At 31.2% G+C, this 13,247-nt stretch overlaps 2 protein-coding genes and 1 pseudogene across 2 annotated transcripts; 1 reads left to right on the top strand and 2 right to left on the bottom strand.

Moving 5' to 3' along the window:
* Window positions 1–2,159: 2,159 nt before the first annotated feature.
* LOC146907215 (uncharacterized) lies at window positions 2,160–3,069 on the bottom strand. The gene has a single exon (XM_085726541.1). It carries the CDS (start codon window positions 3,045–3,047, stop codon window positions 2,160–2,162), a length of 888 nt encoding a protein of 295 aa, XP_085582667.1. The 5' UTR covers window positions 3,048–3,069.
* A 2,074-nt stretch (window positions 3,070–5,143) lies between these two features.
* Window positions 5,144–6,598, top strand: LOC146907216 (uncharacterized; annotated as a pseudogene).
* Window positions 6,599–8,327: 1,729 nt separating this feature from the next.
* LOC146907217 (uncharacterized) lies at window positions 8,328–8,726 on the bottom strand. The gene has a single exon (XM_085729045.1). The coding sequence runs from the start codon at window positions 8,724–8,726 to the stop codon at window positions 8,328–8,330; it is 399 nt and encodes a 132-aa protein (XP_085585171.1).
* Window positions 8,727–13,247: the final 4,521 nt, after the last annotated feature.

Raw genomic sequence — 13,247 nt, forward strand, 5'->3', positions numbered from 1 at the left:
TATATATATATCATTAGTAACAATTAAATCATCTTATAACAACTTCACAGATCATCGTTAATATTATATTCAAACATCAACAATTCATCATATAACATCGTATTCAAACATCAACAATTCATCATGCAATTTTGTAAAAACATAATAAATTATACATAACATATTTCCATGTCAAACCAAGGATACTAGAAAGATATCACAATTATCAACAACTTTCATGTTTATACCAAAGACCAATTTAAAACAGAGACGTGTGAAAAAGACGCAAAAACATGAAACAGAGAATGTTGTCACCGTACAATTTTGCTAAGACCTCCTCGGAGTATTTTCATCATAACTCAAACACTAAAATTCATTTTCACTTCAAATCAAAGCCACTGGAAAGCTAACAAAATTATCTAAAACTTTCATGTTTACACCCAAGGCCAATTCTGTACCGATCAATACCAGTTTTCGTTTCAAATTCGAAAAAGTTGTGCAGAAAGTCCATAAAAATTCACTGTGACCTACGTGCAGTAATTTAACCATAACTCAAGTTCTATAAATCGTTTTGACGTCAGACCAACGGCATTACAAAACTCACCTCCATACCTACAAATTTTGTGTTTACACCTAAGACTAATTATGTACCAATCAATACCAGTTTTCGTTTCAAATTTGAAAAAGTTGTGCAGAAAGTCCATAAAAATTCACTGTGACCTACGTGCAGTAATTTGACCATAACTCAAGTTTTATAAATCTTTTTGACGTCAGACCAACGGCATTAGAAAACTAACATCCTTAACCTGTTTATTTTCTCTTAATTCCAATTCTTCCCCAAAGCCTCATTATTCTAAATAATTATATTTCTCCACTAAATATATACTTCCACTAAATATATTCTTGCACTAAATATATTTCTCCACTAGATATATACTTCCACTACATATATACTTCCACTAAATATATTCTTCCACTAAATATATTTCTCCACTAAATAATAAAATAGGGGCTACTAATAAATATCAACACATAATAATAAAAATATCACTTATCAAACATATTAATTAAATTATAACGGAAAAGACTCTAAACTCAAATAAATAAATAAGTAATAAAAATAGGGCGTTACAATTGAAGAATTAGGTTTAATTTCAAGGAACTCTTGTAAACACATTGTATTCAACAATGTTACTATTAGTGGATGACCTTGGTGAAGGCGTGTACATCATCAATAAGAGTAGGTGTATCTCTAGCAAGGACGAGAAAGAGCGAACTACTATAAAAATATTGGTGTTGTCTCTCTTCCCTATCCTCTTTACTTTTCAATATTGCATATGTTAATTGAATCATTGTTAGGATAATAGCTTGTATTGATCTAAGTTTTTTTCATTAACCTAATTCGTTGAATTAGGTTTTAATAATTTGCTTAAGATCAATTGAGTACAATTTCTATTTAATTCTTCAATTCTATATGCACTGTATTTTTTATTGATAGCGTGGTATAATATTCATATATAGGTTTGGTTTTGAAATTGTCTAAGTTTTGCAAATTGTTCAAGACACATTAAAGTTTGATTGTAAAAAGATTTGTAATGTGAATATCTCAATTCTACATTGGATCTTATTATCACAGAGTTTCATCTTTTTGTATATTGTTTTGATTGTTCACGCAAAACTCCAATAGTCAATTTAATTGAAATTACTTTTTATCAGAAAGAAGTTTATAACTTGAATTGAATAGAGCCTGAAGTGAATAATTGGTTAAAACTCCTAAAATTGTGTTACTTTTTAGTTTTTTATTAAGAAAATTTTCAAAAGATTTAATTTGCTACCTAAAATTTTAATTAACTTTTAAATATCAATGTAATTTATATCTTGTTGTATAAATTGCTACAAGGAGTACAGTGAAGGAAGTTTATAAGAAGGAAGTTATGTATCTTTAAAGTTTATAAGAAACAAGTATATTATCTAGGTACGCTCCAAGACTATAAACATAAAACATTAAGTATCATAATGGTAAAAATCATAACAAAATCATAATTAGGCAACAAGTTTAATTAATGAGAACATGAAAATGCTTGTTTTATTTCAAGTAATTTCATTGATACAAATTGAGAACATAGAGATACTCAGAGAAATATTCTAAACTGAACAAAACAATAATGTTTCTTTTATCTCTAGTAATTTCTTTGATACAAAGCAAACATGTTGCTTTGATCATTAAGTATCTTGCTCAAACTATGATCCCTCCCACTATCACATAATTTCTGGTACACAATCTTCTTCCTCTTATGAATCTTGTTGAGTCTTCTATCCTCAAGTGCCCAACTCTCTTTCAAAGACTTCCACTTGTTCTCAAAAATATCACTAAGCCTCATAGCAATTTTGTGAACAACATCCCTTTGAGGATAAAGCCATCCATGATAGAACACAGACCTCATATCCTCGGCAAACTCATCCGGTGTTGAATAAAATTTCAGCTTGGCTTCAATATCTTTTAATCCAATTGCCTTCAATTTATCGGACGTCTTCGATGATTTGTTCTTCAAAAACTTGAGATCAAGAGGGTTTTTCAAAGCCCATCCATCTCTTCCGGTTATCATTCTACTCACTATCGCCCAACATTGCATCCTTTTATAACGCTCCATTGGGGTTTTCTTCTCTTTATTCATCATCAATTCTGCATCATCGCCATTCTTCTTTAAGCCATATTTTTCAGTCCTTGGGTGATCTTTGACAACAGAAGGTTTACTTGTATCATTACCTGAAGAAACAGTTGTTGTTGTTGTTGTTGCTGCTTTGTTGGAGTGTTCTTTTTTGTTGTTCTGGTTGGTATCAACAACGTTGTTCTTCTTATGTTGAGACAAAGATATTGATGAATCAAGCCAATAGCCAGTGACAATTGGCTTTGCATGATCTTCCATCTTTCTCCTCTTGCTAGCTGATCCTTGAGAGTGATCATCCATAGAATCATCAATGAGTGAACTAGCATGCTTTTTAGGATAAGAAATCTTTATAATAAGACGTTTACGAGGTTCACTGGTAGTAATCAATGAAGAACTCATGATTTTGTGCTTATAGCAAAGTTGAAATCTGATGCTTCTTTGAATTAGGTTTAGGTTATTATGGGAAGGTGTTGGGTTTGTATATATGATGATCGAATCAAATCTTTTAAACTAAATCTTTTGAATAAATCATTTGAGTAACAAACTAATATGATATATACGAGTTATTTTCTTCCCAAATCTATTATATAATATATGAAACTTTTTTTTTTTTTTAAAACAAAAGTAGTACAGGTTGCACTACCCAAACTTAAATTAAAAGAAAGGGAAAAGTTACACAAATGAAAAGGGGAACTAGGTCAACACCTTTTCAGAAAGAAACAAACCTATAATTAGGTAAGCTAAGCAAATTTTTACCATAATCTGGAATAATACTAACAGGAAGGAAAGGGAACCAAGCAAATGCAGAAAGTTCTAAACCAATGTTAGCCAAGCCATCTGCGCAAGAGTTCCCCTCTCTATAAATATGAGAAACAAAGAAATTCATTCCCTTAGTTAACTCCAAGCAGTTAATCCATCTATTTTTTATCTCCCAAGAAACCTGTGTTCTCTTTTGAAAAGCTAGAAGGACAAGCTGAGAGTCTGTTTCTAACCAAAGGTTGTTCCACCCCTTTGAGTAAGCAATCTCAATAGCCAAAATAGCAGCAAAAAGTTCAGCCACATAAGAGGAGTTAGTATTTAAATTTTGAGCAAAGCTTCCAATACAAACACCAGCAGCATCTCTAAATATATGAAACTTAATAACTTCCGTAAAAAAAAAAAATGAAACTTAATAACTACCAAAAATACAATCTTAAGTCATTCTAATTATTTGACACGTCATCAAAATTATATTTTTTATCTTTTATTTTAAGATCCACAGTTTTACTCAGTTGGTAAGTACAATGCATAATATATGCAAGTCTGGGGTTCGAACCCTAGACACCACAAAAAAAAAAAAAAAAAAAAAAAAACTGATAATTAAAACAAACTACAACAAACGAATTTTCTCATGATAACTTACTTTTCGCTTCTAAATATCTAGATCCTTCAAAAAAAAAAAAAAAACTTCTAAATATCTAGAGTCCGTCCTTAAAAAAAAAAAACTCTAAGAGTAAAAAATAATCTCCAATAAAAACCGATAATTTATTCTCTAATTACTACTCTAATTCTATCAAGAACACAATTCTAATCATTTGACGCTTTGAATTTTTTTACTATTTTGTGTCTTTTTGTTACAAAAATTAAGTTAATTTTGTAACAAAATATTTGTTTTATTTAGTTGTGTTCAAACAAACTAAATAATTAAAAAAATATTTTTACGAAAAACAAACACAAAAAAAAATAAAATGAATATGATATATACGACTTCTTTCAAAAAAGAACTAATTTGATATATACGACAATTAAGGCATGAAAATTCGGTAACACGCAACTTATGATCTTATCTTACATCTTACAGACAACGTAATTAGGAAGAACAATGATAATCAAACTTTTTCTACTACTTTCAAACTTTTTCTACTACTATTAAAAAATAGTACTCTTTTTTTTGGTGGTGGTCGGGGTTTGAACCCCAGACCTTGCTTATATTATCCATTGTCCATACCCAACTGAGCTAAACTTACAAGGACAGAAAATCGTACTCTAGTAAAACTTTATAATTATCCTCAGTCAAACTTATAATCTTCTTAATTTTAAGGACTTTATAAATATCATCATTTTGCAGACTTATCACTTCCAAGCCTAACTAATTCCCAATATTGTTATTACTCAGGTTTATAACTTCCAAGCCTAACTGATTCCCTTATAATACTACTGCTATAAGAAAATCTAACTACAACAAAATTCCAAAATTATCCTTGCTTAAATTGATAACCTTATTGATTTTACCCTTTGATGGGCGCCTCTTTACCCTATATGGCGCAATGTTTACCCATTGAGGGCGCAATTACCTATTGAGGGCGCAATGTAGTATTTTATTGGTGATCCATTAAATCTTCGCTCTTCACATTGAAATTATTTGATCATTATGAGTTCTCATCTCTATTTCTACTTCTTGCACTATGATTAACTTGATACTTTGGTTAGTTATAAATGCATTGACTAACTAAAGAATGAGGCTATCTACTCCTTCACAACATCAATGTATAATAATCTATTGTCCATTTTGCTAACAATGATGAATTCTCACTGCAACATTACAAGTTTCTCGCAAGTGTGATGGATCGCAGAGAACACGTTTTATTTGAAGAAGTTGCAAAAGTTAACAGATGGCGCTTGACCTCTTGAAGTACCAAAAATTGAAGAAGAGATAACTCTTACACATCAACTTGTTCAAGTTCTAGGAATTGTAGAAGTGCATAACCAAGCTTATTTTGTGAATACTTTAGAACGTGATCCTGTTACACATCAACTTGTTCAAGTTCTAGGAATTGTAGAAGTGCATAACCAAGCTTATTTTGTGAATACTTTAGAACGTGATCCTGGAAAACGTTCCCAAATATGGACATATCCACCAAATCATGTTGATATAATACGAAAAGCTTATTTGAATTGGGGTTCATATTAAATATGTATAGAAGAATATCCTTTGTCCGGTAGAGACAAACATCCAAGACGGTTTCAGGACATGGTTTAGCATATTCCTTTCATGGCTAGAATATTCACCTTCAAAGGATGCTACATTTTTTCATATCAGATATGTTACAAACACTACAAATTTAAGTCTTACGGAAGCAGTGTGTGATATACTTTCTTGACATAACATTGACGTGTCTAAACTTCACGATCAAGGGTATGATGGTGCAAGCAATATGAGAGAAGAAAGGAACAGTTTACAAGCATTGCTTATGAAGGATTGTCCTTATGCGTACTACATTCATTTTTTTGCTCATATATTACAACTTTCCTTGGTTAGTGCATCAAGAGATTCAAATCAATTCAAAAATTCTTTGAGAAGTTAACTTTTATTGTCAATGATGTATGTTCTTCTCTTAAGCTTCATGATTAGTTACAATCTTCCCAACTAAAAGAAATTGATTATTTGTTGGAGATTGATGAGATTGTACCTGGTGAAGGTGCAAATCAAATTCATACTGTGAAATGAGCTACAGATACTCGGTGGGGATCACATTTCAATTACATTTCTAGCTTGATAAATATATATGAAACAACTTGTTGTGTTTTGAAAGAAAAAAATTGCAAAGGAAGCAACAAATTATTCAACAAGTGGAAATGTTAATAGTGGTTACAATTACTTGATGTCATGTGATTTTATATTGATCTTGCATTTGATGAAAGAAATCATGAGGATAACATATGCGTTTTGTCAAGCCTTGAAACTACAATCTCATGATGTAGTTAATGATATGTTTCTGGTTTGTAACACAAAAACTCTTATTCAACAAGTTAGAGAAGATGGTTGGGGTAAATTGTAACTAATAGAGCATTACTTTAGAGTGGAAATATATTTTCCTACCATTGGTAAACAATTAGAAGAGTTGAATAGTATATTTAGGGAGAAAGCAATGGATTTGTTAACTCTAATTAAGTTGAGCTTTGGCTCATAAGGATAATTATAAAGCTTTTAACATTGATATTGTTTTCACTCTTGTTTGAAAAATACTATCCCAAGCTTAACTTGCATTGTCAACTCCAATAATTCATTGTTGATGTCGATATAGACCATATCTAAGGGTTAATGGCTAGTGGTGAGGTGGAGATAGGAAGTCCAACATGATTGCGTGTGGAGAAAATCTTGCATGAGGTTCGGAGAGGGATGAATTATTGTCTGAGGCGGATGGATGCTAGGGTTGCGCAATACTTTTCTGACTGTGTTGTAACGTTTGGTTAAATTATGTTTTTAATTTATCCTTAAAGTTTCAAATTATATAATCCGAACTGCGTACTAGTCTTTGGGGGGTTTGGTACCTTACAGATTATATAATACAAACTGATATTAGCTTTTTCAGATTTTATTTTCTGATTTGTGTTGAGACAATATTCGGATGAACCAAGACAACTTGCAATTTTTTATAGCTTTTTTAGGGGATTGGGATTATAATAATCCAAAAATCATGAAAAAATGGTTCAAATTATAGAATCCAAACGAGTAATTTTCTTGAATTTAGAGGGCGCGCGAGAAGTACGGAGGCTTGGAAAGAAATTCTCATCTAACAAAAATGAGTTAAAACCCATTTAGACCATGATGTGTCTTTTACAAACCAAAATACTACAGTGACGCATATTTATTAGATGGATTTCTACTTTGTGTGGGTGTGTGTGTGTAATTTTTTAAAGGAATATATTCTTGATTGACAAGTTTTGGTAAGTTTCCTTATGTTTCGTACATAATTCCAGGGTCGTCCCCGACAATTCGGAGGCCCCGTTATGATCTCTACATTTTTTTATTTAGAAATAATTGAAAAAAATTCAAAATCACTTATAGTGACAGGCAACTAAATTGCTAACATCACTTGTAGTTAAATATATGAGCAATGGTTCAAACATGACTTTTACCTATTGACAATGCATAATTGACAGCAAAATTATTGTCTTCCCGACTTTTACCTACAGAAAAATTATACTTAGTGACGGAATATGCCGTAGGTACAAGTTTATTTTCTTCTTTTTTCAAAGTTTGAAGCCATGTACCAAGAGCCCTGTTGCACTTTCACAATTCCCCTCTAATTTTATTTTATTAAGTTTAATCTAATATAAAAATTAGCCTTTTTAATTAAGGAGCTATTTTGCTCTATGGGTTGATAACCTCCAATATAATTCTATGCCGTGCGTTACACGTCACAAAGGAAAATAGTTTTAAGTATATTATAAGAAAGAAGTTTATAACTTGAATTGAATAGAGCCTGAAGTGAATAATTGGTTAAAACTCATAAAATTGTGTTACTTTTTAGTTTTTTATTAAGAAAATTTTCAAAAGATTTAATTTGCTCCCTAAAATCTCAATTAACTTTTCAATATCAAAGTAATTTATATCTTGTTGTATAAATTGCTACAAGGAGTACAGTGAAGGAAGTTTATAAGAAGGAAGTTATGTATCTTTAAAGTTTATAAGAAACAAGTATATTATCTAGGTACGCTCCAAGACTATAAACATAAAACATTAAGTATCATAATGGTAAAAATCATAACAAAATCATAATTAGGCAACAAGTTTAATTAATGAGAACATGAAAATGCTTCTTTTATTTCAAGTAATTTCATTGATACAAATAGAGAACATAGAGATACTCAGAGAAATATTCTAAACTGAACAAAACAATAATGTTTCTTTTATCTCTAGTAATTTCTTTGATACAAAGCAAACATGTTGCTTTGATCATTAAGTATCTTGCTCAAACTATGATCCTCCCCACTATCACATGATTTCTGGTACACAATCTTCTTCCTCTTATGAATCTTGTTGAGTCTTCTATCCTCAAGTGCTGTAGTTGTTGCTTTGTTGGTATCAACAATGTTGTTCTTCTTATGTTGAGACAAAGATATTGTTGAATCAAGCCAATAGCCAGTGACAATTGGCTTTGCATGATCTTCCATCTTTCTCCTCTTGCTAGCTGATCCTTGAGAGTGATCATCCATAGAATCATCAATGAGTGAACTAGCATGCTTTTTAGGATAAGAAATCTTTATAATAAGACGTTTACGAGGTTCACTGGTAGTAATCAATGAAGAACTCATGATTTTGTGCTTATAGCAAAGTTGAAATCTGATGCTTCTTTGAATTAGGTTTAGGTTATGGGAAGGTGTTGGGTTTGTTTTATATATATCATATATGATGATCGAATCAAATCTTTTAAACTAAATCTTTTGAATAAATCATTTGAGTAACAAACTAATATGATATATACGAGTTATTTTCTTCCCAAATCTATTATATAATATATGAAACTTAATATCTACCAAAAATACAATCTTAAGTCATTTTAATTATTTGACACGTCATCAAAATTATATTTTTTGTGCCTTTTATTTTATGATCCCCAGCTTGACTCAGTTGGTAAGTACAATGCATAATATATGCAAGTCTGGGGTTCGAACCCCAGACACCACCAAAAAAAAAAACTGATAATTAAAACAAACTACAACAATAACACAATTCTAAATATCTAGTTGTTACATGAAATCTGGGGACAAAAATAACACCTTCAAAAAATCTGACTCAGTCTGAATTTTATCCTACTATCGCCATGGGCCAATACTAGCAGTATTAAGAAATCTCAGGCAGTTCCGTTTAAGACCTCACAATTGAGTGTCTCCAATGTGGATGTTCTTAGAATGTTAAATGTTACTTCCTCCGTTCCTTTATAATTGTCACTTTTGCATACAATTTTTGTTTCTAATTAACTGTCATTTTCAAAGTTCAAAGTATCATTAATTGTGGCTTTACCTATATTACCTCTATATATTTATTGCAGAGAGAGAAATGTATGAAATGAAGTATTAAATGATTAAGGTTATTATAGGAAAAATATAAATTGTTGTATCAAAAGTAGTAAAAGTATTTGTTGTCTTGGTTTGTGTAAAAAGTCAAAATGTGACAATTAAAAAGGAACAGAGGAGTACTTTGTAAACAATAAACACCGATAGTATATTCTCTGATTACTACTCTATTTCTATCAATAACACAATTCTAATCATTTGATGCTTTAAATTTTTTTACTATTTTGTGTCTTTTCGATACAAAAAAAAAAAGTAAAAAAGAATTAAGTTAATTTTGTAACAAAAAATTTGTTTTGTATAGTTGTGTTCAAACAAACCAAATAATTAAATATCTACCAAAAAAAACCCAAATAATTAAAAGAAGATTTTTACGATAAACAAACTCAAAAAAAAAAAATACGAGTCCTTTCAAAAAAAAAAAAACTAATATGATATATACACAAAACTCCTGAGAATTCGGTAACACAAAACTCCTGATCTTTTCTTACATCTTACAGACAACATACTCCTTCTGTTCCTTTTTAAGTGTCTTTTTAAAAAATTAACACTAAATTAACGATGTGTATTTTTGCACATTTTCTTCCTATTATACCCTCATTTTAATCCATCAATAAATTTTTATTTTTTTGCACAAACTTTATCTTTCCAATAAATTTATGTTATCTTTCTGTCGTAACAATATCTCACTCTCTCATAACAAACAATTGTCAATTTTCTAAATAATGTGTACATATTTTTAATTATTTTAAGTCAATATAAAAATTATATTGATGAAACTTCTTCTTCTTCATTGTCATCTTGTTCTTGTATTTTTTCAAATGAGTCTTCAACTATTGCTCCCTCTTCACCTCTATCAGCAGTTACAATGAGTCTTCCACTTTTTCTTCCTTTTGAACATTCATGGAGTCTTAAAAAGGAACGGAGGGAGTAATTAGGAAGAATAGTGATAATCCAACTTCTTATACAACTATTAGAAAATCGTACTCTAGTAAAACATTATAATTATCCTCGGTTAAACTTGTAATCTTTTTAATTTTATGGATTCAATCATCGTCTTAAAAATTAAAAAACTAATTTATTCATATTTTGAAGAAGAAAAAAAATTTAGTTTATCTTCCAAGCCTAACTAATTCAATATATCGTCATTTTGCAGATTTATCACTATCAAGCCTAACTAATTCTTCTATCGTCATTTTGCAGATTTATCACATCCAAGTCTAACTAATTCCCAATTTTTTAACAAAAAAGAGAAGTTTGTTTGAAAATTTACAAATTTATGGAAGTAAGGAATAAACAAACGAATGAACCTTTAATAGTGAAGAATAAATGAATGTAATACTCCCTCCGTTCCTTTTTAAGTGTCTTTTTAGGATGAATTTTTCGTTCCTATTTAACTGTCGTTTTGGTATTTTAAGGGTATGATTTGTCAATTATACCATTTGTCAATTATTCTTATATTTTTCAATAAAACTCATTAATGCTATATATTTGGAAAACTAAAGTTTGTTTTTTTAAACAAAATTTGTTTCTTGTTATCTTCAAATTTAAACAAAATTTTGTTACCTATGATAATAGTTCCATGAAGAACAATATCACAATATTTTTCACACAAAATTCCAATAGTCAATTTAATTGACTATTTACTCAAGATTAAAACTTCCAAGTCTAACTGATTCCCTTATACTACTACTACTATAAGAAACTCTAACTACAACAAAATTTCATAATTATACTTGCTTAAACTGATAACCTTATTGATTTTACCCTTTGAGGGCGCCTCTTTACCCTATATGGTGCAATGTTTACCCATTTAGGGTGCAATTACCCATTAAGGGCGAAATGTAGTCTTTTATTGGTGATCCATTAAATCTATTACACAACAAGAGTGAAGATGAAATCTTAGAGCGCAAGCAATCACACAACAAGGGTGAAGATAGTAACTTGGAGCGCAAGCAAGAGTTCCATGCAAAGTAGTTAGGGTTTTATTAGATGCTATTATCATATGATTACTATGGTGTACCTTAATACATCTATAAATATGCCTGTAAACATCTTATTCAATGATGAGAATTTCAGTTTTACTCATATTTGTTTTACTTCATAATATGGTATCAGTTTCTCTCTTCAAGAGAGAGAGAGTTAGTTACGATCCAGTTCTAACCGTTTTCCGCCATTGAAGCTTGAAGCTCAAGCTTCATCGTTACTCTGTTTTCTTCATCTTTCTTCGCGATTCGTTCTTGATTCGTTTTCTTCTTCTCATTTCTGTTCTCAATTTCTTATTGAGATTCTTCTTTTCTCCTTTTCTCTCGTGATTCATTCTTCTTATTGAGATTCTTCTTTTCTCCTTTTCTCTCGTGATTCATTCTTCTTGTTTTCTTCACATTTCGTCTTTGTTGCGTTTTCTTGATTAATCATGGTTCGCAATCAACGTGAAGATACTGAATCACCGTTTTACGTTCATCCGAGTGAAGGTCCTCACTCTGTGATAATTTCCCCCAAATTCAATGGTTCCAACTATCTTGCATGGAGTAGATCTATGCAGCGTGCTCTTGGCGCGAAGAACAAGTTACCTTTCATCAATGGTTCTCTCCCTGTTCCAGATGATGATGATCTTAACAGAAATGCTTGGGAAAGGTGCAATCACCTTGTGCAATCTTGGTTAATCTCTTCAGTTTCTGACTCCATTGCACAAACCATTGTATTTCATGACACAGCCTTTGATGTTTGGCAAGATCTCAAGGAACGTTTCTCCAAAGTTGATCGTATTAGAATTGCAAATCTACGTTCTTCCATCAATAATCTCAAACAAGGATCCAAATCTGTTTTGGAATACTTCACTGAATTGAAAGCACTATGGGAAGAACTTCATTCACACCGTCCTCTTCCTACTTGCACTTGTCCAGTTCAATGTAGATGTGTTGCAATGCGTGCTAACAAAGAGTATCGTGTTGAAGACCAGATCATTCAGTTTCTAACTGGTCTCAATGATCAATTTTCAGTTGTGAAAACTCAAGTACTCCTACTTGATCCTTTACCTTCATTGAACAAGGTATTTTCCTTGGTTATTCAGGAAGAAAGCAACAATGTCTTGGTTCCTTCTCTTCCTTCTCTAGAAGAAGGCTCTGTTCTTGTGAATGCTTCAGAGGCAAGAAGACCTCAAGGGCGTGGTAGAGGCTCTTATAACAAACCTTCTCCTAGATATTGTTCCTTTTGCAACAGATACAATCACACTATTGAGTATTGTTATCTGAAGCATGGTTTCCCCAACAAAAATCATGCTCCACCACAGACTGCTGGCAATTCACAAGCCAATGTTTCTTCAGTTGAACATTCTGATGCTAGCAATGCTTCTAGTGGTGCCATTAATAATTCTGGTGGTATTGGCAATGTTTCTGGTAATATTGGTTTGGCTCAGGATCAACTTGATCAGCTTGTATTCTTGCTTCAACAAGCAAATTTGGTTTCCTCAGTTCCTTCTTCCTCTCCTGGACCTACTACTAACCAAATCACTGTGTCCCCTTTCATTTCTCCTGGCCAATCTGCTACATCTTCTTCTGCAGGTATATATAGTGTTAACTCCTGCTCTTTACCTTCAAATTCACATTGGATTCTTGATTCAGGTGCTAATGAGCACATTTGTAGTCATTTACCATACTTTTCATCTCTTTACTCTATTACACCTGTCACTGTTAATTTACCCAATAACACCACTGTTGTTATTCAACAAGCTGGCAATATCATTTTTACTCCTCAATTTTA

This window comes from Medicago sativa, chromosome 7 (genome assembly GCF_051527215.1).
Source record: "Medicago sativa cultivar Bolivia chromosome 7, Bolivia_mono, whole genome shotgun sequence".
Classification (NCBI taxonomy): Eukaryota; Viridiplantae; Streptophyta; class Magnoliopsida; order Fabales; family Fabaceae; genus Medicago; species Medicago sativa.

What these genes read in the sequence shown, in the direction of transcription:
- LOC146907215 (XM_085726541.1), bottom strand. Translation starts at nt 3,047, where the DNA reads ATGAGTTCTTCATTGATTACTACCAGTGAACCTCGTAAACGTCTTATT.
- LOC146907217 (XM_085729045.1), bottom strand. Translation starts at nt 8,726, where the DNA reads ATGAGTTCTTCATTGATTACTACCAGTGAACCTCGTAAACGTCTTATT.